Source organism: Colletotrichum jinshuiense, chromosome 8 (genome assembly GCF_051148585.1).
Source record: "Colletotrichum jinshuiense chromosome 8, complete sequence".
Taxonomy (NCBI): domain Eukaryota; kingdom Fungi; phylum Ascomycota; class Sordariomycetes; order Glomerellales; family Glomerellaceae; genus Colletotrichum; species Colletotrichum jinshuiense.
The window spans coordinates 774,691-801,855 of NC_139315.1; the positions used below are offsets into that span (position 1 = coordinate 774,691).

At 56.8% G+C, this 27,165-nt stretch overlaps 8 protein-coding genes across 8 annotated transcripts; 7 read left to right on the forward strand and 1 right to left on the reverse strand.

Moving 5' to 3' along the window:
• Window positions 1–956: 956 nt before the first annotated feature.
• Window positions 957–2,823, forward strand: EsH8_VIII_000226 (uncharacterized protein; the record flags this gene model as incomplete). Its single annotated transcript, XM_083269268.1, has 3 exons — window positions 957–1,984; window positions 2,095–2,454; window positions 2,508–2,823. 3 exons carry the CDS (start codon window positions 957–959, stop codon window positions 2,821–2,823), a joined length of 1,704 nt encoding a protein of 567 aa, XP_083129036.1.
• Window positions 2,824–4,599: 1,776 nt separating this feature from the next.
• Window positions 4,600–6,593, forward strand: EsH8_VIII_000227 (major facilitator superfamily domain-containing protein; the record flags this gene model as incomplete). Its single annotated transcript, XM_083269269.1, has 4 exons — window positions 4,600–4,785; window positions 4,947–5,115; window positions 5,203–5,802; window positions 5,977–6,593. The coding sequence occupies 4 exons, from the start codon at window positions 4,600–4,602 to the stop codon at window positions 6,591–6,593; spliced, it is 1,572 nt and encodes a 523-aa protein (XP_083129037.1).
• A 1,570-nt stretch (window positions 6,594–8,163) lies between these two features.
• On the forward strand, window positions 8,164–10,570 carry EsH8_VIII_000228 (transcription factor domain-containing protein; the record flags this gene model as incomplete). Its single annotated transcript, XM_083269270.1, has 2 exons — window positions 8,164–9,590; window positions 9,646–10,570. The coding sequence occupies 2 exons, from the start codon at window positions 8,164–8,166 to the stop codon at window positions 10,568–10,570; spliced, it is 2,352 nt and encodes a 783-aa protein (XP_083129038.1).
• Window positions 10,571–10,633: 63 nt separating this feature from the next.
• On the reverse strand, window positions 10,634–11,663 carry EsH8_VIII_000229 (NADP-dependent oxidoreductase domain-containing protein; the record flags this gene model as incomplete). Its single annotated transcript, XM_083269271.1, has 2 exons — window positions 10,634–11,270; window positions 11,329–11,663. The coding sequence occupies 2 exons, from the start codon at window positions 11,661–11,663 to the stop codon at window positions 10,634–10,636; spliced, it is 972 nt and encodes a 323-aa protein (XP_083129039.1).
• A 625-nt stretch (window positions 11,664–12,288) lies between these two features.
• Window positions 12,289–16,146, forward strand: EsH8_VIII_000230 (uncharacterized protein; the record flags this gene model as incomplete). Its single annotated transcript, XM_083269272.1, has 4 exons — window positions 12,289–12,943; window positions 12,997–13,393; window positions 13,447–14,437; window positions 14,491–16,146. The coding sequence occupies 4 exons, from the start codon at window positions 12,289–12,291 to the stop codon at window positions 16,144–16,146; spliced, it is 3,699 nt and encodes a 1,232-aa protein (XP_083129040.1).
• A 2,679-nt stretch (window positions 16,147–18,825) lies between these two features.
• Window positions 18,826–19,830, forward strand: EsH8_VIII_000231 (uncharacterized protein; the record flags this gene model as incomplete). The annotated part of the gene is made up of 1 exon (XM_083269273.1): window positions 18,826–19,830. The coding sequence occupies one exon, from the start codon at window positions 18,826–18,828 to the stop codon at window positions 19,828–19,830; it is 1,005 nt and encodes a 334-aa protein (XP_083129041.1).
• Window positions 19,831–21,245: 1,415 nt separating this feature from the next.
• On the forward strand, window positions 21,246–23,060 carry EsH8_VIII_000232 (DHS-like NAD/FAD-binding domain-containing protein; the record flags this gene model as incomplete). The annotated part of the gene is made up of 1 exon (XM_083269274.1): window positions 21,246–23,060. The coding sequence occupies one exon, from the start codon at window positions 21,246–21,248 to the stop codon at window positions 23,058–23,060; it is 1,815 nt and encodes a 604-aa protein (XP_083129042.1).
• A 3,101-nt stretch (window positions 23,061–26,161) lies between these two features.
• Window positions 26,162–26,946, forward strand: EsH8_VIII_000233 (DUF3129 domain-containing protein; the record flags this gene model as incomplete). The annotated part of the gene is made up of 2 exons (XM_083269275.1): window positions 26,162–26,608; window positions 26,668–26,946. The coding sequence occupies 2 exons, from the start codon at window positions 26,162–26,164 to the stop codon at window positions 26,944–26,946; spliced, it is 726 nt and encodes a 241-aa protein (XP_083129043.1).
• Between the last annotated feature and the right edge of the window lie 219 nt (window positions 26,947–27,165).

Consider the following 27,165-nt stretch of genomic DNA (forward strand, 5'->3'; position numbering starts at 1 on the left):
CGTCGTCTCACCCTCTCCCCCGCCCTTCCAATGCTGGCCTAGTCTAGCTGATCCGATAGTCTGGACGACGCAAGACGATGCAACCCGTCACGCGCGCACACCTTCGCTCTCGGAAACGCAACAACGCACATACACAATACACACCCTTCGCAGTCTCCCCCGCACACTAGACTTGCTTTCTAGAAACTCAATGGCAACAAAGGGTTCACATCTCCGACTCGACGCGCGCCGCCAGACGTCCGGGACCCTGTCACGACACACCCCCATCTCGCGCCCAATGTCACCTTGTCACATCGCCTTATCCCTATCCTGACGAGACTAGACGAGTCATCCAGGGCCCCCGACAATGGACAATGGATGATGGACAATGAATGGACCGTCTGGTCCCCTTCGCAGGGGCAGAGCCAATAGATAGTCCTCCAACGCTTTCGACAGCGCCCACGGCTATGGCCCTTGACACCGCTGCCAATCCCGATCCCCTGGTTCCTCGCCAATGGCACGCTCGATGCTAATTAGCTGACGACGGTCGGAAGATTGCGACTCATCCAGCGAAAAAGAAGAAGGCGATAGCATATACCGACGGACGGACGGAATAGTTACCACAATCTCCCCCGGCCCCAGTCTTTCCTTCACCTCCTCCTTCGTCAAAATTCGAGCCCTTTCTTTTGTGGGTTTCCTTGAGGCCGTTTCTGTCGTCCCACAAACAGACCGTCGCGCAGATATTTTATACCTCGCGATTCCCTCCTCCTAACTTATCCTCCTCCTCCTCCCCCCCACACTTCGATTTTTGCGCCCAATTCTTTGCCATCACCAACCACTGCAGCTACTGCAGCACCCACGCGCCTCGCAAACCCCGCACTGCGCGACCACGGCGCCGCATCGCAACGCAGCGCAGTCTTTCTCGACGGCGCTCACTCTTTTCTTCTTCAGACTCCCCTCGCACCTGCGCCCTCGCCATGGCGGAGAAAACGGCGCCCCAGGATGATGTGGTGGCCGCCAACGCCGCCGACCGCATCTCGGCCGAGGTTGGCGATCACCAATCGGCCAAGCTTGCCAGCACCTTCGTCCAGAACGCCAAATCCGCCTCGGACAAGGAGCACAAGATGACGCTGATGCAGGGCATCAAGCTGTACCCCAAGGCCATCGCCTGGAGCATCCTCATCTCCACCTGCATCGCCATGGAGGGCTACGACATCAGTCTCGTCAGCAACTTCTACGCCTTCCCTCAATTCAACCAAAAGTACGGAGTCCTGACCGCCGCCGGCACCTACGAGGTCCCCGCGTCGTGGCAGGCCGGCCTGAGCAACGGCGCCACGGTCGGCGAGATCATCGGCCTCTTTATCAACGGATGGGTCTCGGAACGATTCGGCTACAGGTGGACCGTCATTACTTGCCTCATGCTCGTCGCCGCCTTCACCACAATCTTCTTCACCGCCCAGAACGTCCAGACCCTGCTCGCCGCTGAGATCCTCTGTGGTATCCCCTGGGGCGTGTTCCAGACGCTGTGCATCACCTACGCCTCCGAGGTCTGCCCCGTCGCCCTGCGCGGCTACCTGACCACCTATGTCAACTTCTGCTGGGGCCTCGGCCAGGAGATTGGCATCGGCGTCATCATGTCCATGCTCGACCGCAACGACGAGTGGTCGTACCGCATTCCCTACGCCCTGCAGTGGATGTGGCCGGTACCCCTTGCCATCGGCATCTACTTCGCGCCTGAGTCGCCCTGGTGGCTGGTGCGCAAGGGCAAGATCGAGGAGGCCAAGAAGTCGCTGCTGCGCCTGACGAGCAAGGACAAGGAGACCGACTTCGACGCCGACGAGACGGTGGCCATGATGGTGCACACCACCGCCCTCGAGGAGAAGATGACGGCCGGCGCCACCTACATGGACTGCTTCAAGGGCGTCGATCTGCGCCGCACCGAGGTCGTGTGCATGGTCTGGGCCATTCAGAACCTTAGCGGCAACTCCTTCTCCAATTACTCGACGTAAGTTTTTTCTTCTTTTTTCCCCCATCTTTTTATTGTACAAAGAAACCGAAAAAATGAAGGGAAAGAAAAAACCACATGATTGTTCCGTACTGACACGATGCACGCAGGTACTTCCTCAAGCAGGCCGGCCTCTCCACCTCGGACTCGTACTCGTTCGCCCTCGGCCAGTACGCCATCAACATGGTCGGCGTGTTCGGCGCCTGGTTCCTGATGTCGCGGGGCATCGGCCGCCGCACCCTCTACCTCTACGGCCTCGTCGGGCTCTGCAGCATGCTCATGATCCTCGGGTTCCTGGGCCTCGTGCCATCCGAACACAGGGACCAGGGCGCGCTGGCGACGGGCAGCATCATGATCGTGTGGGCCCTCTTCTACCAGCTCACCGTCGGCACCGTCTGCTACTCGCTGGTCAGCGAGCTGCCCTCGCGCCGCCTGCAGATCAAGACGGTCGTGCTGGGACGCAACCTATAGTAAGTGTGGCCCCTCCTAATCGCAGTCGTGCACAGGTGCTAACGCGTCGCAGCAACATTGTCGGCATCGTCAACAACGTCCTCACGCCCTACATGCTGAACCCCAGCGCCTGGAACTGGCAGAACTACACGGGCTTCTTCTGGGGCGGCATCTGCTTCATGTGCTGCGTGTACACGTACTTCCGCGTGCCCGAGCCCCGCGGCCGCACCTACGCCGAGCTCGACATGCTCTTCGAGAAGAAGGTCAGCGCGCGCAAGTTCGAGTCGACGACGGTCGACGTCTTTGAAGAGGACATTGGAGAGAAGGCCATGAACAACTACCACCAGCAGATCCGCGTCTCCCACTCGGAAAAGGATGTGCACGTGTAGCGGACGGCCGATAGGCCGAGAGGGCCTCAGAGAGAGTGGGGTCGGGGTCGAGGAAGTGAGAGTGAGGAGTAATGAGGGGAAATTTGTTTAATGTTACGCTGGGGCTACATGCCCGGCTTGAAGAGGGGGGAACGCTGCCGCCCGCCATGACTGATGGATCAAGCTCATGATGCTGTAATGCATGTATCTAATTCCGACGACGCATATGAAATCTACGAAACTGTTAATCCGCTCTGCATGCTGCTTCTCGCCTGATGACGCACTGGAGGATGTTTGTATCGGGATACAGGCAGCGCGTGATGAAGCCCGGAGGAGATTGGCATGCATCGTTCCAAGTAGGTCCTCCCCCGCACTCTCCCCCGCACGACGTGCTGGCCGCGGTTCGTGTCATGGCATGTCATGGAGGGGGGGTCAATGATGACTACAGGTGGGAGGATTTCACCTTGATACGTGCCGCGGCACATGAGTCGCAGTACCGTTGCATCGAGAGTCGAGTTTGGGGGGTGGTGTCTGCATTCCGTGTGGTTGCAATTCTCCGCACGCACACCCCCCCTCCCCTCCCCTCCAACTACCGACTTTTGCTTGTTTCTTGTCTAGCGCCGCCTACCGGTACTCTAACGCGCGTTGTGGCCGCCGCATCTAATTTACCTTTGTCTCCGCCCTGGGCGAGGCTTGGTTCAAAGAACCACTCTTGGCCGAGCTAAGCCGGCAAGTGGGATTTTTTCTCTTCTTGTCCCGTTAATTGGCGGTAGGTCCTGGTTCGTCGGAATTCGTCCAAGTGAGAGGGGCTAGATAGATAGTTCGGCCAGATCTTTTGCCCGGGACAGACGGGGGGCAGCTGACTTGATTGGCTGTGGCTCTCTGGCTTCCGCTGAATTACCTAGATCAATTCTCCCCTTCTTTTTCATTCGGCCGTGTGTTGTTCCCGGCGCTCTGCAGCAAGACAAGACATGAGACGCTAACGGCCGAGCCGTGGCTGTCAAGCCACGGACGCCCTCCCCGTCCATGTCATCGGAACCCCAACCATTGGACGACGGCGGCGGCGAGCAACGGCGGGTGGTGGTGGATACAAATCCGCACCCTCCATTGCAAATGGGCCGTGGATTCGGTGGCTAGCAACGCACTCGACGAAAAGTGGATAGCTTTCCATAATGGTTCTTGGAAATCCGTCAACGACGGATAACGGTCATCCACCCAGCCAGCCATCCATCCATCCATGGATGCCACCCGATCTGGTCCGTCCAGTGGCCTTGCCCCCCCTCAATCTGTGTAGCAGTGGCATCCACAACGGCAGCGTCTCCGCGATTGCGGGGACCCCGCACATTCTTGGTCCAGCACCAGGGAGCGAGGAGCACAGATAGAGGACGAACGGGAAGAGACGCGGCGCGAGGCTTGACGTGGAGAACCGAACGAATCCTGGGGAGAAGCGAGCCACGGATGCCAAGTCCATGGTACCTCCAACCGTGAACCTCTTTGACGGCGGCTCTCATCAACACGTACATATGAACAGCAGCACGGCCGCGATCTCTCTCACATGGGTTCTTCTCAGTTTGCTGCTTTAAACCACCCCCTCTCCATCTCTCTGTCTCTTTCCCCCTAGGCCAGAAAGCAGCCCCTCACCCCCTTCCGCCTTTCTCCCTCTTTTCCCGAAACTGTGAGAGTGAAGTCGACGTCCGACGGCACGGGGCAGTTTAGGACTACCGCCCTCCTCTCCGACATCGAGAGGTTTACCGATCAAGACGTTTAGCAACAGACACGGACGACGCGCAGCCAAAAATGTCGGCCGCCGACAAGCCCGAGATCTCCTTTGTCGACGACAGGGAGGCGGACAACCGCTCCGACTCGGAAAAGGGACCCGTGGTGCGCATGATTGACAACATCCGCGTGCTGGGCCTGAGCGAGGACGACGCCGAGTTCTACGCCAACTTCACGCCCGAGCAGCGGAAGCGGACCATTCGAAAGGTGAGTGAGCGTGAGCCGTCAAGATGGGGAGAAAAGGCAATTGAAAATTTGGAGGGCAAAAAAGAAAAAGAAAAAAAATTGGGAGAAATGATTTGAAAGAACTCAAGTTATTTGCGTTTCTATGCCTGTTCGATCGCTGACGGTGAAAACGCAACGAAAAGGTCGATATCCGTCTGGTGCCCATGCTGGCGATCCTCTACCTCATCTCGCATCTCGACCGCGCCAACATCGGCAACGCCAAGATCGAGGGCCTGGCCGAGGACCTGAACCTCGACGGCGTGCAATGGAACATTGCCCTCAGTCTCTTCTTCGTCCCCTACGTCCTTCTCGGTATGCTCCCCCAACCCTTTCCTCTGCCGCTGTGCATGCGAGGGGAATCCCGTAACAGTAACACCGACTGACCCTCCCCCCCAAAAGAGGTCCCCAGCAACATCCTCCTCAAGAAGTTCTCCCGCCCGTCCGTCTACCTCGGCATCCTCGTCACGACGTGGGGCGTCATCATGACCTGCCACGGCCTCGTCCACAACTTCGCCGGCCTCCTCTCGGTCCGCCTCCTCCTCGGCGTCTTCGAGGCCGGCTTCTACCCGGGCGCCGTCTACCTGTGCACCTTCTGGTACATGCCGCGCGACCTGGCCGCCCGCATCGCCTGGTTCTACTGCACGAGCGCCCTGTCCGGCGCCTTCTCCGGCCTCCTGGCCGCCGCCATCGCCAAGATGGACGGCGTCGGCGGCTACGAGGGCTGGCGCTGGATCTTCCTGCTCGAGGGCATCTTCACCGTCTTCCTGGGCGTCTCCACCTTCTTCCTCCTCATCGACAGCCCCGCCCTCAGCACCAAGTGGCTCGACCCGGACGAGATCCGCTTCCTCGAGCTGCAGCGCTTCATCAAGCAGGGCGGCCGCTACAAGGACGAGGTCGAGGAGGACCGCTTCAAGTGGCACGACCTCAAGGCCGTCGTCACCAACTGGCGGCTGTACATGCAGGCGTGGGCCCTCCTGGCCACCTCGGCTTGCAGTTATGGTGAGTCGTTGATGTTTTTTGTCTTTTTTTCTTTCACTTTCTTTTTTTTCTTTTTTCTTCTTTCTCTACCCCTTTTGCTCCCTCTTCCTCACCTTTAATGTTTTCATTACAAAATGTTTTTTTATCACCATCCCGAGACTACGCACTGCATCGGACCCAACTGACGCGCAACAGGCACAAAGTTCACGCTGCCCACAATCACAAAGGCCATGGGCTTCAGCAACACGGCGGCGCAGCTCATGACGGTGCCGCCGTACTTCTGCGGCGCGGCGTCGGCCATCTTCTTCGCGCGGCTCTCGGACCGCTTCTACTGGCGGATGCCGTTCGTTGCGATCCCCATGGGCCTCATCTCGGTCGGCTACGCCGTCATCATCTCGCTCAAGGGCCGGCTGGCCGAGAACGTCGCGGCCGCCATGGTCGGCGTCATCATCACCTGCATCGGCATCTACCCGATCCAGCCGGCGGGCTCGTCGTGGGCCGCCAACAACCTCGCGCCGGCGTCGCGCCGCGCCATCGGCGTCGCCTTCAACATCTGCGTCGGCAACATCGGCGGCATCATCGGCAGCTACATGTACCTCGACGCCGAGAAGCCAAAGTACTACACGGGCTTCGGCCTGTCGCTGGCCTTTGGCGGCAGCGGGCTCGTCGTCGCGCTGCTGCTGGAGCTCAGCTACAAGTGGGGCAACGCCAAGAAGGCCCGCATGAGCGAGGAGGAGATCCGGGCAAAGTACACGGAGCAGCAGCTGATGGACATGGGCGACAGGAGCCCGCACTTCAAGTACACTCTGTGAGGGGGAGGCGGTTCTGCGGGTGATATAATCAAGTGGAGGAGGGAACGGCGGGCATGGCCTCGTTGGCAAAGGCAACGGTTCATTACAGCCTTGGTTAAAGGGCTATGGAAGAGTAGACGCTGCGAGCAAGAACGTAATGAAATGGTTCATTTATTCGAGCGATCTGCAATTGCTAGTGCTTATAGTGAACAGTGATCCTTCGGGCCTGATCCAGGTTGTAGTTGTTTTTGTGGTACCTTACTGTGGTATCATGGTGAAAACTTCAACACTCGTAAATCCCCGCGGACTATCCATGATCGATATGTTTCCACGAAAGAGGATAATCTTACAAAACTGGGCTGGAAGCACATGGGCCGTGGCAAAAGACTAGATTTGCCCATTTCACTGCCCATGCTTTAAGAGTATATAACCAAGGTTTTGAGCAGTTCTCGCCAATCACAGTTTTCCTTGCAACATGCTCATCGTATAAAACTTCATTGTTTCTTGTCTTTTCTATATCATCGCGATGCCTTCTTGATAGTTCTAAAATTAATGGGTTTGCGGCTCAAGGCTCTCCCGAAAAACAATTCAGCCGCTAATAACTCCAACAGAGACAAGTTGTGGTTCAACTATACCCGGGCCCATCGCATCCCTCCGGTCTTTTGTACACTGCGGTAGAGTGCATGATATAGGTTCTAAGTAATACTACTAGTAGCTGTGGATTTGTTGTGACCCATCTCTACCAATGTAGAATCTAGAACCCATACATTACATAGCAGTTGCCAATAGTCACGAGTGTAGACTACACACCGTTCCCTCCCCAATTCCCAACAAGCATAGGCCTGCCAGGCTACATGCGTAGTCAAGAACTCGCTTGTCTCCTCAACGTTTCAATGCTGTCTGTAGGAATTCCCAACTGACTCGCTTCTGCACGTGCCAATGGACTGCATCCCTGCTCACATTGGATGGTGTCTTCTAACCTGCTTTTGACCGATGATTGAGACCGTCCCAGCATCAATGATGGACATTGTCTGCTGCCTACTAGGGCATCGGTCCAAGAGCCGGAATAGATGCCGAGAAACCTGTGGCCGGATAGCGGAAAAGCGCCTTGGCCTATTTGGATGCACGTATGAGCCCACTATCCCTATGAATATATTTTGGCGACGGGCAAAACCGGGCAAGCTCCCCCCTCTTCAGAGAATCCGCCCCCTCGACGGATCTCCCCCGGATCTGTTGCAGGTTACAAGCGAGCAGCAACAGCACATGGACCCGAGCTGATACAGCGACGCCAGCCACTATTGGCTCCCCCGCTTCCATCCCGCAGCGGGGGGGCGGCCCCTGTAGAACTAGCGCATGTCCCTCTCTTTCAAAGCGCCCCCGGCCTTGGCTTTCCCCAGACAAATCCCCCCCGTTTTCCGTCGTTTCCTGTCCCATCCAACTCTTTCTTTTTCCGACTTTCCAACCTCGTCCCATCCCTCACCCCAGGCACGCAGCGCTCCGAGTGTGAGTACGTGCGTTGTGATTGTCTCTGGCCTGGTAATCAGCCAGTCACTGGGCGGGGGCAAACAAGTCCGTCCCGCCCGCGGCGGCCATGGACGTGCCAGAGTTCCGTCGACCTCTCCCCGGCCCGGCCAGCCCGGCCCGCGATGTCGGCAACTCCTCCGCCGCCTCGGCCTCGGCCTCGAGCCCCCTAGGCGACTCGCGGAAAAGAAGCTTCAGCTCCGCCGACCACCAGTCGCCCCTGTCCGACGAGCTCGCCGCCGGCCGTCGCAAGTCGCAGAAGGTCAGCCGCGCTTGCGACTTTTGCAAGCAGCGCAAGGCCAAGTGCAGCGGCACTATCCCCTGCGACAAGTGTACCCGGAAGGGTCTCACATGCGTCTATGATGCCAAGTACTCCCGTGGGAGACCTCCGACGCCGCCCCCTTCGGCCGCCTGGCCACCGGGCTCAACCTCTCATCCCGGCCGCGCCCCCAGGTCGGAGGACCCTCCCGTGATGTATCAGTCGACCGAACCAGCCGGACAAACCGCTGCCCCGGCGCCTACACGGTCACTGCGCGGACAGGTCCGAGACAGCCAAGGCCCGGCATCGCGCGCTTCTCCCGAACTCGGCATGGCCGAGATCCAGGGCCAGGTCTTTGACCCGACCTCGGGTGTCACCTTTCTCCACCGTGCGTGGAAGCGGCTGTCGAAGCATGATAGCAACATCGTCCCGGACGACCTCAACGCCCCAACGGAGAACCAGCCGCTCATGCTGGCCGGCGACAAGCCGCTGCCTCCCGTCACGGACGAGGACGTCGCCAACCTGCTGCTGCCGGATTCCAGAGAGATCCAGGACTTGCTGGGGCTGTACTTTGACGTCTGCATCGCCACGTACCGCGTGCTGCATCGCCCGTCGGTCGAGGGCTGGCTCGGGACCATGGTGGGCAACCTCCGCCAGGGGAGGCCGGTGTGGCAGGACATCGGGCGCGGTAAGGCGTCCATCGTCCTCACGGCCCTCGCGGTCGCCACGGCCCACCATGAGAAGTCCAAGGGCTTCCACTCGCCCGAGGACGAGGCCCTGTCGCTGGCCCGGGGCGACCGGCTCTTTTGCGTCGCGCTCCAGCTGACGGAGCGGGAGACCGGCCTCCCTCGGCTCGAGTCCGCCCAGTCTCGCCTGATCCAGGTGCTGTACCTCCTCACCACATCCCGGATGAACCGCGCCTGGTACACCTTTGGGAACGCCCTGCAGGTCATATCCGCCCTCGGCCTGCACCGGAAGGCAGCTAAAAAGCGCCACCTGGCGTCAGGGAGCTCCGATTACATCCAAGCGCAGTGCCGTATGCGGACGTTTTGGACGGCCTACGTGCTGGACAAGTACCTGGGAGTGATATTCGGGCGTCCCAGGCACTACCACGACGACGATATCGACCAGGACTACCCCGACAGGATCGACGATGAGGATATGACTGCCCAAGGGCCGCTCGAGCGGTCAGATGAGCACTCCGACTGTCACATCGACGCCCTGATATTCCATGCCAAGTGAGTTTCTTTATGGACCTGCTTGCTGTTGACTCGTTACTGACATGTAGCTCAGAATTGCACAAATCATTGGAAACACGTCAAGAGAAGTCTACTCAATAAAGGCCATCTCGGAACAGGAACGCGTGGCCGCTGCCCACCGCCTCAGTGAGAAGATCCACGAGTGGCGCGCCAGCCTGCCGCCGCACCTGGGCTCAATCCGGCCCTCGATGCTCATCCCGAGCTTCCGGCGCCAGGCGACGGTGCTGAAGCTGGCCTACTCGCATGCAATCATGCACGCGAACCGCCTGTTCCTCCTCGGCAACCAGAGCGCCGGGAGCGAGACGCAGATCCTGGAGTGCATCGGGGCGGCGAGGACGGTGCTGGAGACGGTCGACGGCATGGCCGCCGAAGGGCCCATCTTCCACGCCTTCTGGTGGACGCAGTACGTCACCTTCTGTGCCCTGCTAGTCACGTACGTCTGGGACATCCAGCAGAAGCGTCGGGGCATCTCGCTCGAGGGCGAGGGGAGGTCGAAGCACACGAAGCTCATGGACCTGGCCGAGCGCTGCCAGACGCACCTCGCAAACGCGACGGCGTCGAACTCGCCGAGTCGCCGCTATGCCATCATCCTCGAAGAGTTCAGGACCGAGGGTCTCGGCCAGATGTCGCGCAAAACGCTCGGGGCGCCGTCGCAGGCCCCTCGGGCGTCGGCAGGCCGACCAACGAGCCTCTCCGCGGACACCCAGGTGCCACCGCCGCAGAACCATGGGGGCGGCGCAGGCCCGATTACCGCCGGCGACTTCGAGTTCAACCCCGCATACGGTTCCGGACCCGGCGCCGTCGACCTCATCGGCCAGGTGGATACGGGGTTCCTTGGCTCAAACCTGCTGGACGAGTGGCAGACGACAGACTGGCTCGACCTCGACTCCTCGGCGTTCGGCCCTTATTTGGACGTTGATGCGGATCCGTTGGTCTGGATGCCGGATATTGGAGGATGAAGCAAAAATCACATGAAATCATTTGAAGAAAAAAAAAAGTCTATAATTCTGCAATTTAAACATCTAAATGGTGAACTTTGTCAGGTTCTCGGGCCCCGTTTCCCTCGCGACCCGCTTGACCTCCTCCTCCCCCAGCTCCTGGAAAATATCAAAGCCCCATCTCGTCTGCCAGTTGAACCTCTTGTTCCTCTCCAGCCTGCCCAGCTGCTCAAATGCGTCCGCCGGCAGCTCCTGGACCTTGAAGTTGGACTCTATCCGGCTGGGCGTCACGCTCTTGGGCAGGACGACGGTGCCGCGCTGCACGCCCCACGACGCGAGGAGCTGGCCGCCGTCGACGCCCAGCTTCCTCCCCAGCTCGCCGACCAGAGGGTCGTCCACAGTCCTCGGCTCGCCCGTCTGGTTGTTGCCCAGCGGGGAGTAGGCCGCCAGCTGGATGCCCCTGGACTTGCAAAAGTCCAAGAGGTCGGGCTGCTGGAGGTACGGGTGCGCCTCAACCTGGTTGACGGCGGGCACCGTCTTGGTCTTGGCCAGGAGGTCCTCGATGCGCTGCCTGGTGAAGTTGGAGACGCCGATGGCGCGGACCTTGCCCTTTTGCACCAGCTTCTCCATGGCGGCCCAGGTCTCCGCCGGGTCGATGTCGGCCAGTTCGAAGACGCCGTCGTTGTCTATGGGGAACCACTTGTCCGACGACTTGAATGCTCTGTGTCCCCTGTTAGCGCCGACTTTCCTCTAATATGCGGTTTGCAGGCGGCACTTACACGGGCCAGTGCATCAGGAACAGGTCCAGGTAGTCCGTCCCCAGGTCCTTCAGCGTCTTGTCGACGCCCGACTCGACGTCCTCGGGCCTGTGCTTCGTGTTCCACAGCTTCCCGGTGATAAAGATGTCGGAGCGCGGCACGCCGCTCTTGCGGATCCCGTCGCCGACCTCCGCCTCGTTGCGGTAGATGGCGGCGCAGTCGATGTGCCGGTAGCCCGCGCGCAGGGCGATCTCGACGGCGCGCTCGACCTCGTGCGGGCCGGCCTGCCACGTGCCGAATCCCACGGCGGGGATCTTTGCGCCCGTGTTCAGGGTGAAGTGTGTGGGGAGAGGCATCTTGGGCGTTGTGTGCAGGGGTGTTGTTTTCCGCGGTTTGGGGGGGATGGTGAGCGGCGGGAGGATGCACAGTCACGGGCTGCAAGTATGATGTGCTAGAATAGGTGGCTTGAAGAACAGGACGAGAAGATAATAAATCGGTTTCGGCCGCTTGGCCGTTTGTACGGCGAGCAGAGCCTGTGGTGCCCCCGAGGCTTCAATCATCGTAGACTTCCTATCATGGACGACGGATTCTTATCCTACCGTCTGTCTCACATCCCGGTCGATGTCTTACAATTCCGTTAGCGTCGCGTTCGAAATCCGTCATCTTCACCCCCCCGGTCCGAGCGGGGAAGCGGATTCTCACACCCACTGACGGAGAACCCTCGTCCAGGACTTGTCTCCATCGCCCCAGTGTCCGCGCCGGAGCGTCAAGCAGGGTATCAGCATGACGGGAGGCGCATCACCGGGGCCGGAATAATGGTCGTCGCGCCTCGAGCCGGAAGCCGTCTTCGGTCTCTCAAAAGGTGGTGGCGTGCCTCTACTTGAAGGCACCAACCATCCACAAAAGCACGGTGGCTGCTGCTGATGCTGAGAAGGTGTATATCCGCCTACTTTGGATGAACCACGCACAACACCGACCGCCATGAGTCCTCCATCAGTATACGGCCCAACGAGCGCGGAGCTCCCGGGCTCCAGCTTGGATGTGAATGCCCTCGCCGACTCTGCCGCCACAACCGGGCCAGACTTGGACAACGATGACAGCACACTCAAGACGGTGGACGAGCTGGTGCGCCGGCGCGCCCGGGCCAATCCTGATCGGGTCATCGTCTCCTACCCCTCCACGGGCATCACATATGTCGACTACACAATGAGGCAACTGGACGTCTTCGCATATCGTGTTGCCAAGTTCTACGAGCAGCGCATCCCGAGTCGTCTCACTTCGGATGTGAAGCCCACGACAGTGGCCGTCCTCGGCCCCTCCAATTTTGATTACCTCGTCACCATGCTTGCTTTGACCAAGCTAGGCCACACTACGCTGTTCTTGTCAACGAGAATCTCCCAGGAGGCCATCGAGTCCCTCATCAGTGTTACTGGCGCCCAGTACCTGCTGGCCGACAGGAGGTATCTCGAGACGGCCGCGGGAGCCAAGCAGACTCTGCCACATCTCGACGTCTTTGAGATCGCGGGCAAGTCGACGTACGAATTCCCCATTGAGGTGCATGCCGATACCTGCATGGACTATGGGCGTGATCCTTCGATCGAGACAAACAACCTAATCTACATCATCCACTCTAGTGGTAAGTTCGGTGCAATGTTCCGCAGTATGCGCGGGCCCAGCTGACAGCTCCAGGCTCGACCGGCTTGCCCAAGCCAATTTACCAGACGCAGAAGTCGGCCATCTCCAACTACTCGAGCAGCATGGACATGAAGGCCTTCATCACGCTGCCTCTGTATCACAACCACGGAATCTGCAATCTGTACCGGGCCGTTTACTGCGGAAAGCCCATCCACCTGTACAACGCGGACCTTCCTCTGACCCGGGAGCATCTCACCAGCATCATGCGGAAGCACAACTTTGAGATCTTTTACGGTGTGCCTTATGCCCTGAAGCTTCTCGCCGAGGCCGACGAGGGCATGGATCTGCTGCGCCAGCTCAAGATCGTCATGTACGGCGGCTCGGCTTGCCCCGACGATCTCGGTGACACTCTGGTAAACAACGGAGTCAACTTGGTTGGCCACTATGGAGCGTAAGTTGCCCGTGACATCTCGACTAGACGCAATGATTTTAACGCGTTTGCAGAACCGAAGTGGGACAGCTCATGACATCGTTCCGTCCGCCCAACGACAAGGCATGGAACTACGTCCGCGTGCACGACAAGCTATCGCCGTACCTGAAGTGGATTCCCCGCGGTCCGAACCTGTTTGAGTGCTGCGTTCTCCCGGGTTGGCCGGCCAAGGTCGCCACTAACCAGGAGGATGGGTCTTACTGCACCAAGGACCTGTTTGAGCCTCACCCGACGATCCCCAAGGCGTGGAAGTACATCGCCAGACTCGACGACACCATCGCCCTGGTCAACGGCGAGAAGTTCAACCCCGTTCACATGGAGGGCACGATCCGGTCCAACAAGAGCATCACCGAGTGCGTCATCTTCGGTGTCGGGCGCCCCTCTCTCGGCGCTCTCGTCGTGCCGGCCGCGTCCCTGGCTGGCAAGACCGAAGAGGAGATCCTCGAGGTCGTGTGGCCCGTCGTCGAGAGCGCGAGCAAGACTGTCGAGGCGTATGCCCGTGTTTCCAGAAACATGATCAAGCTTCTCCCTCACGACTGCGCCTACCCGAGAACCGACAAGGGCAGCGTCATCCGCCAGGCCTTTTACAAGCGATACGCCAAGGAGATTGACGAGGTCTACGACGAGGCGGACGCCAGCAGCGGCGACCTGAAGAAGTTGAGCATTCCGGAGCTGAAGGAGTTTATCCGACAGGGCCTCCTCCAAACGCTGTCAAGGAAGGTTGAGCTTGACGACGACACCGACTTCTTCTCCCTCGGTCTCGACTCCCTGCAGGCCATCCAGATGCGATCCGATATTCTGAGGACTGTAGACGTCGGCGGCAACAAGCTTGGTCAGACGGTCGTCTTCGATCACCCCTCGATAAACAAGCTCAGCTCTTACCTCTACGGCCTTGGAACCGGCGAAGGCGTTCAGGCTGATGTTCCCGTCGAGAACGAGATGCGAGAGCTTATCGAGAAGTACGGAAATTTTGCAACCGTTGAGGCGGCCCCCAGATCATCCATCGTAAGTTCCTGTAGCTTCCCGTTACTCGCTTGTGATCACTGACATTTATGAAGGCCGTCACCGGTGCAACCGGTTCCCTAGGTGCTCACATCGTCGCCAAGCTCGCCGCAGATCCTACAATAAAGACAATCTACTGCTTCACCCGCGCGAGCTCTAATGCCGACGCGGCCCTGCGAGTCAAGAGCTCCCTCATCCAACGCCGCATCTACCACGCTCTTCCCGCCTCCTCTCGCAGAAAGCTCGTCGCCCTGGCCACTGATCTGGCCGATCCCAAGCTTGGGCTCTCTGAGGACGCCTATCGCCAGGTCAAGCAAGACCTGCGCCTCGTCATCCACGCCGCGTGGTCCGTGAACTTCAACATGCGCCTCTCGAGTTTCGAGAAGGGCAACATCGCAGGCGTCACCCATCTCATCGACCTCTGCAGGGCGGCCGGCGACGCTGAGAAAGACGGATCCTCGCCCGCGTCTTTCAACTTCTGTTCCTCTGTGAGCACCGTCGTGCGCGCCACGACGCTCCCCGTTCCCGAGGCCGTCCCCGAACTCGAGTGGGCCCAAGGTATGGGCTATGCGCAGTCAAAGGTCGTTGCCGAACACATCTGCGCCCGCGCGTCGCAGTCGGGCGTCAACTCCCGCGTCCTGCGCATCGGGCAGATCGTCGCCGATACCCAGCACGGTGTCTGGAACGCAACGGAAGCTATCCCGCTGATGCTGCAGACGGCCATCACCGTCGGCGCCCTCCCCAAGCTCCAGGAGACCCCCTCGTGGCTGCCCGTCGACACGGTCGCCCAGGGCGTCGTGGACATCTCCCTCTCGGATGCCGGCGGCGTCTTCGCCAACGTCGCGAACCCCAAGATGTTCAGCTGGACCGACGACCTGCTCCCCGCCCTCAAGGCCGCCGGTCTAGAGTTCGACGAGGTTGAGCCCAAGGAGTGGATCCGCCGCCTGCGTGCCTCGAACCCGGACCCGGCCGCCAACCCGCCCATCAAGCTCGTCGACTTTTTCGCGTCGAAATACGACAGGGACGACTTCGCGCCGTCAAAGACGTATGTCACCGAGAACGCCTGCTCGCTCTCGCCCGCGCTCGCCGCGGCGCCCGTGCTCGACCAACAACTGGTCAACAACTTTGTCGAATACTTCAAGGCCAACCACTGGGTCGAACAGAACCGGGGCCTCTCCAAGACGGTCGTGATGGTTGCCGGCCCTTGCGGCAGTGGCAAGTCCACGCTCGCCAAGTCTCTGGCGTCGTGGCTTCGGGCCCCCTTCATCGAGGGGGACTCGCTGCATTCTAAAGCCGCCGTTGAGAAGATGGGCGGCAACGTTGCCTTGACGGACGATGATCGCTCACTGTGGCTGAACCGTGTCGGCAAGAGAGCGATTGAGTCCTTGGAGGACTTGGGCTACGACTCGGTCGTCGTCAGCTGCTCGGCGCTAAGGAAGGTCTACCGCGACGCGCTTAGAAGTGCCGTTGCCAAGCAAGAAGGCGTGAGTATCGTGTTCCTCGACCTCCAGTGCGATCCGGAAACTCTTGTAGAGAGGCTCCGCGAAAGGAAGGGCCATTACATGCCGCCGAGCATGGTCGAGGGACAGATTGAGGTGTACGAGGCAGCCGGCCCTGGCGAGTTGGATGTCTTCCCTGTCGAGGCTGAAGTTAAGCCAGAGGAGGTCTTTGAAGAAGCCAAGTGGTTGCTAGGACGGATTGGGTTGAACTGATCTCTTTAGAAATAGAGCATCATGGGGCACTGTCTCTCGGCGTTTAGGATATTTGAATTAGGGTACTCATTATGATATGTTTCCGTCCTCGGAAAGAATAAAGCCAATACATAAAAATGAAATAAAACTCCACCGACCGTCTCGTGTAATCTTGTTCTCGGCCATACGTCAACCCTGCTATAGAGGTGCGTAGGTCGACTTTTGGCAGCATCTTTGGAAGCCGGTTCGATTTAGATGCAGCACCCTCCTCTCAAAATCTCCGCCGGCATCCATCCCGGGAATGCTGAAGGAGATGTATGCCCCCCGTGCCCGAAGGCACGCGTGCTGTTGTTGGTTGAACAGCCAATGCTCGGGCTCGTCGAAGCTCATCCTTGGGCAAGTTGCACACATCGCCTCCTTGTGTGGACATCTCCAGGGGAACATTTTAGAGCAGTTGTGACAGTAGTACTTGTTCCGCATCTCTTTCAGCAAGGTGAAAAGAAAACGGTCCTTCTCTCCGGTATTTAGTCGTCTGAGTGCGCGGTGAAATAAGAGAAAGTAGAGAGGCTTGCAGGTGAGAGCAAGGCACAAGGCGGACTCCCTGGGGAGATGTGATGATATCTCGAGAAGGACATCGGGTATTTGTTGCAGAATTAAAGGCAAGTGGGCAAGAGAGACGTCCGGTGTGACGCATGCATTCGACATGTTGGGTGCTTGTGATGGAGGCTGAAGCCCCCGAAAAGGCACTGGAGCCGATGGATTGAGGGTTGACGGTGATCCGGGACAGGACGCGGTCTTTGGGGCCCTGTTTTGTTTGTTTGTGCACGGTCAACGGTCGGTAGTGTCGTTTTCAATCGATGAGGTCCGTGTTCTTCGCGATGGTGCGCGTCGGAGTTGTGGCTTTGACTCGCGCGGTATAAAAAGGGTCAGAACGTGCGCCGTAAAGGGCTCAAGTTCTGAGTTCACCGTGCCCGCGGAACCGTTCTGGAAGAAACGTTGGAACCAAACACCCGGGTAGCACACGCACGCAATGGGCATTTCCGGCCATCCCAAAGACGAGCAACATTACGCCCCGAACAGTTATCTCCAAAAGGAATACATCCATCTCGACGTTTTCGTTAACAAAATCTGATCTTAACGAAGTCTCGCCTGATTGTTTGTTCCCGCAACTTCTTTATTTTCACCCTCCAGGTTCAAAGTAGCCTCACCCAATAACAGTTATCCATCTGCCGTCTGGTTATATTTCTGAAAGTTCAGATATCTACGACGCTGAGCATCATCAATCAAGTTTTGGATGGGTCTTTTACTTCTTTTCTTTTCCGAAAGGAGGGGAAGGGTTCATCTCATCTCCCCCGCGTCCCCCCCCCCCCCCTATTCGCTCTTGATTTCGGAGATTGAGCGATACTAAAATCTACGCTACAACCATTGCTTGACTGGCTACCTTGGTTTTAAACCCCCGACTATGAAAGGGACTAGGTAAAATCACAGTACCGGTTTTCCAAAAAATTTGGTGGCAAGCTGTGTCGGCAGACAGACTGTTAATTGAGAAGCAATATTTAACATCAAAAATGACGGGCTGCATTTAAGGTTTGAGGCATTCTCCAACTTGTCTCCTACATTGCACTTTATCTCATGTGCCGGGCTGGCTTTGGTTCAACCCAAATTGAGGCTTCACACGAACTGCATGATCACCCCCGGCTTCGATGGGAATTGCATTTCTACGAAGCTACAGGATTTCATTTGCCGTAAATCTTGGATGAAATGGCAATTTCAGTTGTAGTGTTTCTCCCTTAAGCCTGGCCAATCCGAGGTGAGTATCAAGGAATGTGTGCTCAATCGCGAGGGAGCGGCTGAGTCTCGAAAGTGACTTTCAGCCGCTCCCTCGCGAAGCCATATCTCACGGCTGAAATGGCTTCTGATTCTTGCCAAGTATGTTATGTGAATCAAGCCGTCATGGGTTTTGGAGTAACACCACGTGTCTTAGGCGATGACACAAGACAGCCAGATCGGGGCTCAGCCGTACTCTAAACTTGGGACATTGAGAATATGCTGCCCGAATACTGAGTCGATATCGGACCGGTTCCGGGGCAACATCTTTACCAGCTCCGGGCCAATGTTCAGCTTTAAACCAAAGACTCATTCTTCGCTGGTGATTGTGCTGAATTATAATGTCTCGAATTCTACGTGTCTTGAAGTTTACTGGGACACTTCGCGCCTGGCGCCAACTTCGATGCGTTGTCCGGGATTCATCCGGGGTAGAGTAGCTGAACATGATGCCGCTACAGATATACGAAGAATTAATGGAAATGAAAAGGTACTTGAACAGTATTAAAACACGGGGTTGTCCTCCAATACCCTCTTCATTCGCTGCAAGACTTCACGACAAAGTCAAACATCATCAAACCTATTCTCTACGAAGCCACGTCTTTCTTTTTCACTCGCAATACACAATATGAGAACCTCTTCTGTTCTCAGTGCCGTCCTTGGACTTCCATGGCTCGCCTCCGCTGCCATCTGCAACAATAACTGCGGGCGTGCAGTCGCCGGCACAGCCAGGCAAAACCCTTCCTTCGATTCTAGGCTGTCCAGATGCGCTGCCTTCGTCTCAACCACTGTCACGGTGACTCCCGAGTAAGTCTAATCTAGTCCGCTGCGCAATTGAACCCCATGGGAACCCCATTTCAAACCAGAGTTACTTACATGACGCCAAGTGATCCAACACCCTCCCTGAACATTAGAAACGTTCACGGCCCCCGTCAGGCTACCCCTGCACCCACAATCACCGGGGCCGTCCCCGCCTACGCAAGCTCCTGCCCCGATGTCACGGCGTACTGGTCCGCGTGTCAGTGCTTCTCGGGCATTGTGGCTACCACCGTAACCGTTACGGCGTCGACGCCACCTGCGACCAGCTCGACGACAACACCTGAGATCAGCACAACAACACCTGAGAGCAGCACGACAACAACACCTGAGAGCAGCACGACAACAACACCTGAGAGCAGCACGACAACAACATTTGAGAGTAGCACGACGACAACATTTCAGAGCAGCACGACGACAACGTCTAAGAGCAGCTCGTCGACCACACCCACTAGCACCGGCACCGCCTGTGTTCCAACCGTAATCTTACCTGAACCCACCACCATATTCACAGCCGGCGACGACTTATGGACCCCAGTTACCCTGCCCTTCCCCATTGGCGTCTTCGGCGCCTACGACACGGTTGTGTACGTCAGCATCAATGGTCGGCTGTCGCTCTACGAGGGGACAGGAAACTACCTCAACGGTCCGCTCCCCGACAACCAAATCCCTGCGCTATCCATGCTCGCCTTCTACGACGACCTCATCGTCGTCATAGATACGACCCAGGCCGTCGCCTATCAGGTCTTCGGCTCCGACCCCGGCAACCGCACCGTTACCTTTGAATGGGTCACCATAGACTACGATACCACCAGCGAGTTCTACCATTTCACGGCGTCCTTCCAGGAGGCCTTGCCAGGCATTGTTGAGTTCCGGTACTACACAACGGTGAATGAGGGCAGCAGCGCGACCGTCGGTGCTCAGAACTTGCTTGGCACGAACAACTTGTTCGTACAGTACTCTTTCAACACAGCGGGCAATGTCCAGGACAAAACTTTTGTGCGGCTGGATACGACTGGGGCGGGCACATTTACCGTCGGCACATTTGAAACGGAAAATTGTTAGGGTTGCGTCGTGTTTGTCTCTGATATCCCGCCATAGCTTCAATGCTTGCCTTTCCGATTTGATATTGTGCTCGAGGTTCAATAGCGCTCAATTGATAATCAGTCATTATTGCCAAGATTGCATACCTAAGTGACCCAGAATGAGCAAGTTTAGATGATTGATTGTTTAATTTTACTGTAATATAAAGGCCTTTCTCAAATGGGACCAGCATACGAGATCCAGCAATAGGCAGTTTCCCTTGTCGTCTATCGCCAAAAGTCCTCTGGGACTAGGAGCTATCGCTAGGCTGTAAGGGCCAATATCCCAATGTTTAAAATCTCCAAGCCTAGGGAAGTTTTTTTTAGACATGTACCTCTTGAAAATAAAATCCCTTCTTTTTTTGGGTTTGCTAGTTATCATTGGTAAAATTTCAATGTATAACTTCTGGTTGGTGTATGTATGCACTTACATGTATGGATCATAAATAATTAAATTATTCAATTCAAATAGAAACAGTCTTTGTTATATAGTGGTTTCTATCAAATAATACTACCTACAACCCTGAGAGGGTAGCTGTATTTCCTGCTTGCAACCAGACGAAGATACCCTTAACTGGACAAACTAATCTGAATGATTAGTTTCTTGTTGAAGGGTCGGTACCTTTGGGCATTACAACATACGACTGTACCTTGGAGCACTCTGGGAACTAACCTCAGGGTCTGAAAGAGCCTCGAACCATCACAAAAGGATTTCCCAAGAGATAACTTATCATCATTGGCGGTGATATCATTGCGATCATCTGTGGGGCCCGTTTGCAGGACAGTATATTCAGAATACGAGCAATACCACCTTCTCACTTTGCGAGAGTCCTACAAGATACCTGTCACTCGATACTAGCGTTTGGGAGCGGTGATTGAAGGTTCCATCAAATCGCTCAACTGAATCGGGCCTCTTAATGTCAGCTGTAAAGGAACTTTGATATGGGAGGTGGGTAGGTTACGATTATCGATTGAAAAACCGAGAAACCTATTCCCGATCCATCTCACGTGTAAAAATAATTCATGACATCCAGGTGAGATGAATTCGAGATGGCGGCTGTGAAATCCGCGTGGATGTCGAGATCATGCAGGCCGGGGCCGGATAGCTAGCTGATTTGGCGGCTCCTTTTAGATGCAGTGGCGGTCGGGTGTAAATTGCTTCCGAGAGATCACACAATCAACCAAGGTCGGAACTATTTTGACGACACTTACGGAGAGCAATTCTTTTCTTTGAAATACCATTTTTTTCAGACGAACTAGCATATAATCTCCAGTCAACAGCCACTTGCGTCGTTGTGAAAATTAAACCTCCTCAAGCCAAACCAACACAATCTCGACTGACTCGTCAAAGTGGGAATTGACCATATTAAATTTGTTATTGGCAGAAGCTTCCTAAAAATGTCCCAAATAAAGGATATTCTTGTCCATTTGCTTGATGAAGCAGAGCTGGGCCCCAAAGAACTCCACGGCGGCTGCCACCATCATCATCATCGACACAATGACATTAAAGACCAGCTAGACGACTTGGAGCCATCTAGCCATCTACGGTTATTACAGCAGCTTCTCTGCGTCCGCCAACCAGACCCGCAACTTCCGAATGAAGTTTTAAGCGGAATAGACGCTGTTTTGCAGCAACAGGCAGCACATCGAGTTCTTACGCTTGCTGGATCAATCCAACCGACAGCAACAATCAAACGGGAGAATTCCAGAGATGTTAGAATCATCCTCTGGCAAGGAGACATCACTACTTTGACCGGCATCACGGCCGTCACCAATGCCGCCAACGGCCAGGGCCTCGGGTGCTTCCAGCCGGCACACCGCTGCATAGACAATGTGATTCACTCCTGGGCCGGTCCCCGGCTGCGGGATGAGTGCCATCGGGTCATGGCCTCGAGGGGCCGTGAGATCGAGCCAGGCAATGCGATAGTCACAGACGGATACTGCCTGCCAGCAAGTCATGTCGTGCATACGGTTGGGCCGCAGCTGCGACGCGGTTCAAAACCAACAGTCAAACAGGTCGAGGAACTCGCCCAATGCTATCGCTCCGTTCTTGACGCAGTTGAGTCTCTACCAGCAACACCGGATGGTAGGAAGATTGTGGCGTTATGCGGCATCTCGACCGGCTTGTTCGCGTTTCCGGCGCGAGACGCCGCCGCCGTCGCGGTCAGCGCCGTCGCGGATTGGCTCAAGCACCACGGGGATACGTCCATCACCGACATAATCTTCAACGCCTTCACTGACGCAGACCATGCCATATACAAGGAGGTCCTGGCATCACCTCCGCAGACAGGGGTGGGCTGGACGCCAACTCCGCCAACAATTGCAAATCGTCCCCCGCTGATCCAGTGCGACTCGGTGGACCGTGCCCGGCAATGGCTCAAGTCAGCGGATGCCGTCATTGTGAGCGCCGGTGCCGGGCTATCAGCTTCCGATGGGCTGGATTATACTTCGCAGGCGCTGTTCGCCAAGAATTTTCCCGGGTTCCTGAAATACGGCCTGCAAACTTTGTACAGTGTTTTCGGCTTCACCGACTGGCCAACAGAACAAGTACGCTGGGGCTATTACTTCACCCACTTGGCGATGGTTAGATCATGGCCCAAGTCTCCCATGTACCGCAGCCTCATCAAGTGGCTCAACGAGTTTGGAGAAAATGCTCACGTCAGGACGTCCAACGCCGACGGTCTGTTCGTCGCTAATGGGCTGTCCCCCGAGCTACTATCAACTCCCCAGGGCTCCTACTCTATCTTTCAATGTTTGTCCAACTGCCGGCCTGAAGCAACGGTGCTCTCTGCCCCTCTGGTTGATAACGCGCAGTCGTCTTTGGACCCGACATCTCAAATTCTGACGGAGCCAGATAAAGTGCCCCTTTGCAGGTTTTGCGGTAGCAAAATGAATATCTGCGTGAGAGCTGGGAACTGGTTCAACGAAGCTCCTTTCCAGGACGGAGAGAAGAGATGGAGGGACTTCCGCCAAAATGTGGTGCGCCGGGAGGACCGGACGACGGTGATCCTCGAGCTTGGAGTGGGTATGTCTACCCCGGGAGTCTTGAGATGGCCAAACGAGGATCTCGTCATGAGGGGTGGGGGGAGAGTGAAGCTTGTTAGGGTGGGCATGGGACCTGAGACGGCTGTACCATGGGATTTGGAGGAAGATGGCTTGGCAACAAGCATAGACGGTGACATCTCCAAGGTTGTGAGAGATCTATTCGACTAGAGGCGAAGGTTGAAATAGACGAAGCCAAAAGAAATGCAGTTTGCTCCTGAAAAAGATCAGTCGATGGAGGAAGGTGTCTCACCACCGCCATCAGATGATTGGATGGAGGCATTTGATGAGAGTCTATTCTATAAAAGGTTTAAACTCGTTCCTTGCTCGAAGACTACAGGTCGAGGCATCTCAAATTGAACGTCAGAAACGTGCCTCACAAGACAACGACTGTGGGCCCTGCAACCGCCACAATACGAAAACGGTATACAGTTTAGGCGAGGAGAAGCTGATTCGCTCCTTGCAGGCTAGCTGCATGAACCTCGCCATGTTGGGCCAGGGACAAGCTTCCGTGCCAAGCACACTCCAAGACACCACCCGGAGAGAGTTGCCCATATGATGTGTCGACATGATGTGCCTTGCTTGTCCCGCGCTGCCCTACGTCTTGGCGTGTAATGCAATTGTTCGTGGCCTTGCCCCTTCTCCTTGTCCAGTGTCACCCGAGTAATTGAGGCAAGGGTGGATCTGTACATCAATGGCACCTTGACAGACTAGATCAAACTCGCTTGCGGCGTCAGGGGGGCGTCAAGCCTGGTTCGTGCGCCTGGCCTGGCGACTCGGGTATCCGCGTATGGCCTACCACCCCTGATAGGATCGAGGCTGAGGTGCGCGCTTGCTTGCGATTGGCCTCCCATATCGTGATTGATCTGCGCAGGCAACGTGGGCGCGGGAATGCAAATCATTGTTAAACACTGCGGAGAGAGCACCATTATGGCGATGGCTTAGCCAGCGGGACCTCACGGAGACCCACTGTCAGAAGCGGCCGAGGCATACGGACCCGGCTGTTGGCCCTGATATGGAAGTGCGTAAAGGAGGTGTTACCGAAGCTACCCAAGCCGGCGCAAAGGATCTGTTCTCGAAGAGACTTGAGAGGCAAATGGTCTGTGGGGCGGCGGCAAAAGTGCGCTGAATGTCGTCGTCCGCTCCATCTCTGACTTTTCCGGTTCCTGTGTTAGCCGGACCGGACGTCCCGGCTGATGGTCGGAGGGCAACGTGAGGTTGAGCAATGTGTATGTGTCTCATGGCATAATAGGAAGGCTTCCACACGCACCAGGATGGCCAACGGGCGTTTTCAGTGCGTCCTATGAGGCCGGTGGGCCACCCCCCCAACTCAGTCATGAGTAAAGCCTGATTTCGCCATCGTGTTTCCGACACAACTCTCTTTCACCCAAGCTTATTTTCTCTCCGCACGGGGGCGCGCAGTTCCTGTTCCAAATGTGCCAGGGTGGGGAGAGCACGGACAACTCGTACCGCTGTCTACGACTCAGCCAGCGTCCCCCTCCCCTCTTCATGGAACCCCCCAACTGTAGCGTTGGGCATCTTTTCTTGATCCAAGCGGTTTCCCCTGTAACCATTCGCCCTCTGCTCCCTGTTAGGCCGTCAAGAACTACCGTGCCTGCATCGGAGCGACTGTTAACCGACACACCTTGTCCTGGTCCCCCAGAACGGAGCTCCTTCAATCCCCCAGATGTCTGCGCAGCATGACAACATGGCCGGGGCCAGCTGCTTGGGATCCCTCCCCCCGGAGCCATTGGGCGGTCCGCAATAACGAGAAACATGTATCGAGGCTCCTGGCGGCTCCTGGCGGCTCATGCATCTTCCTGGCGATCGTGCACACAAATGATTTACGGGATCAACGAAACGAAGCACCGCCAGGCCACCCCCTTTACGATGCCTGGCGACGATCAAATCACCCAGCCTCCCGGCTTGAGGCTCCGCCCACTTGCATGGTTGTCGAGGGGTGCCAACGCTAATTCAGGAGTGTGCTCTTTTGTGGAGAGCCTGAGGGGCAGAGTCAAGTTAATTTCACCAAAGCCAAGGCAGCGAGAAAGCGCGGCAGCGGCCGGAAAAACAAGCAACAGGAATGGCGAAGCTTGCCCTGGCGTGCCTGGCACTAAGCGCTAGTTCCCGCCACTTGGTATGCGGCGCTTCGCTGCGTCCTGCAGGGACTTTGCTTCGTTTTCCTTCATGATTCTTAGCCGCATGTCCAACTTTGGTATTGCTTCCGCAACATGAAATGCAGAGGCATCGGGGTTCGGGAGTCAGGACGATGACGGGCATTGTTCCGAACTTGACATCTCAACTTTCGTCGTGTGTACCCACTCTCATCCGCTGTCGAGTTCACCATACTGTAACGGGTCTCAAAGCCCCTGAGGGCCAGTTGTTCCAGAAGATTGAGATGATAGCCGTCAAAGAGTTCTGCACCTCTCTCCATTCTTTGGTTCCCAGTCAACCGGCTTCCACTCGCCCCTAAGGATGAACGTTGCCAGAGACCGAGCGCGAGTTCGAGCAACGCCGCAAAGCAGGCATCAAGTCTGTCGGGTCGTCCATCCCACAGACTGCCGCACGGCCTCTCGTCTCGCCAGCATGCGGCGCAACGAAGAAAATGGGCGTTTGATCCCGGAGGCCATCACCGTGCCCTGGATACGGGCGTGGCGCAAATCTTGGAACATCGTCTCCCCCAGAAATGTGCAACAAACATTTTCTGATCTGCGACAGTGTTTCTGACCCTCCTTGTCCCTCGAGAAGGAGGTCCGCGGTCGCAATGCGATTGGCTCTTCGACAATGCCCGCACCCTTGTCGTCTTCCACACAGAGCCTCTTCGATAATCCTAATCGGTAGAAGCACAGTTTCGACCCGCCTTCGTGACGAGATGTAGTCGTTGTTGCCGGTGTTTGGCCTCATCTTTCCTGGCCGTAGTCCAAACAATATGCTTGATGTTGGCGTTGCTGCCAACCTTGAGGGCTGAGGGTACCAGACGGCGCAACGTGCTTGCAGCCGGGGGGGAAGGGAAGAGGGGGGGGGGCGATTTTCTGCTGTGTCCCTCCATACATGCAGCTTGTCATAGACTCGATATCGTGAGTTTGTCGAGTACAAAAGCAGCTGATGTTCCCAACCTTTTCTCATCTCTTCTCATCATCAGCATCAACATCTTCACAGTCTCTCAACAGCTTCTTTCTTTCTTTAGGTTCTATACCTCCTCCGGCAGGATACTATTCGTTTTACTTCTCCTCTGGTAAGGAGCTCATTCTCAATTTTAAATACTAGTCAAAATGTCTCTCAAGACCGTCGCCGCCGCTTCTCTCCTTGCCGCCGCCCAGCTTGTGGCTGGCCACGCTGCCATCATCGGCGCTACCGGTGAGCTCGGTGGCTCTGCCATGGCTCTGGGCGTCGACCCCAACACTCCCCGTGACGGCACTGCCCGTGACCCCTTCCAGGCGGATGCCACCCGCTTCAAGGGTGAGAACGCCGACACCTTCGGCCAGACCGTCGGTGGCGGCGAGAACGACTTGGAGACTGGCACCAAGGCCATCATGGCCATGACCGGCGACCAGCTTCCCCAGGTCCGTGCCGGCGGCACTATCGACATGACTCTCCACCAGGTCAACGGTGACGGTGGCGGACCTTACGACTGCATGATCAACGGCGACGCCACCGGTGCCTCATGGACCAACATCAACGTCATCACCACTCCCCCCGGCCAGAACTCCCGCAACCGTGTAAGTAAAACCTGAGCTTCGGCATCGTCACTTGTCACAGATGCTAATCAACCTCGCAGGCCGGTGCCATGACCGACTTCCCCCTCAAGGCCGAGATCCCCGCCGGCCAGACTTGCACTGGTACCGTCGCCGGACAGAACAACGTCTGCTTGGTCCGTTGCCAGAACGCTGCTCGCGCTGGTCCCTTCGGTGGTGTCGTCCCCGTCCAGATGGCCGCCGCTGGCAACACCCCCGCCGCCGCCCGCCGCAACCTTGCCCTCGCCGTTGCTGAGTCTGAGCGCCAGTTCAAGCGCATGATGAAGCGCGCCGTGGAGGAGGACATCGAGGATGAGGAGTAAATGGTCACTCATTTAAAACATATTCCAAGATTGAAAGGGTGGACTGTGGTATTCGAAGGATTGCTTGTAGCAGTACTGGATTACTCCTAATTAAACACAACTGCCTGCTCTGATTGGAGTATGGTCCTTTCCACTTTTCTTTTCCTCCAACCCACTCTCTGCTCCGTGATAGTATCTGGCAGTGAATTTCGTACCCGCCGCTCAAGGTAAAGTGCCTGG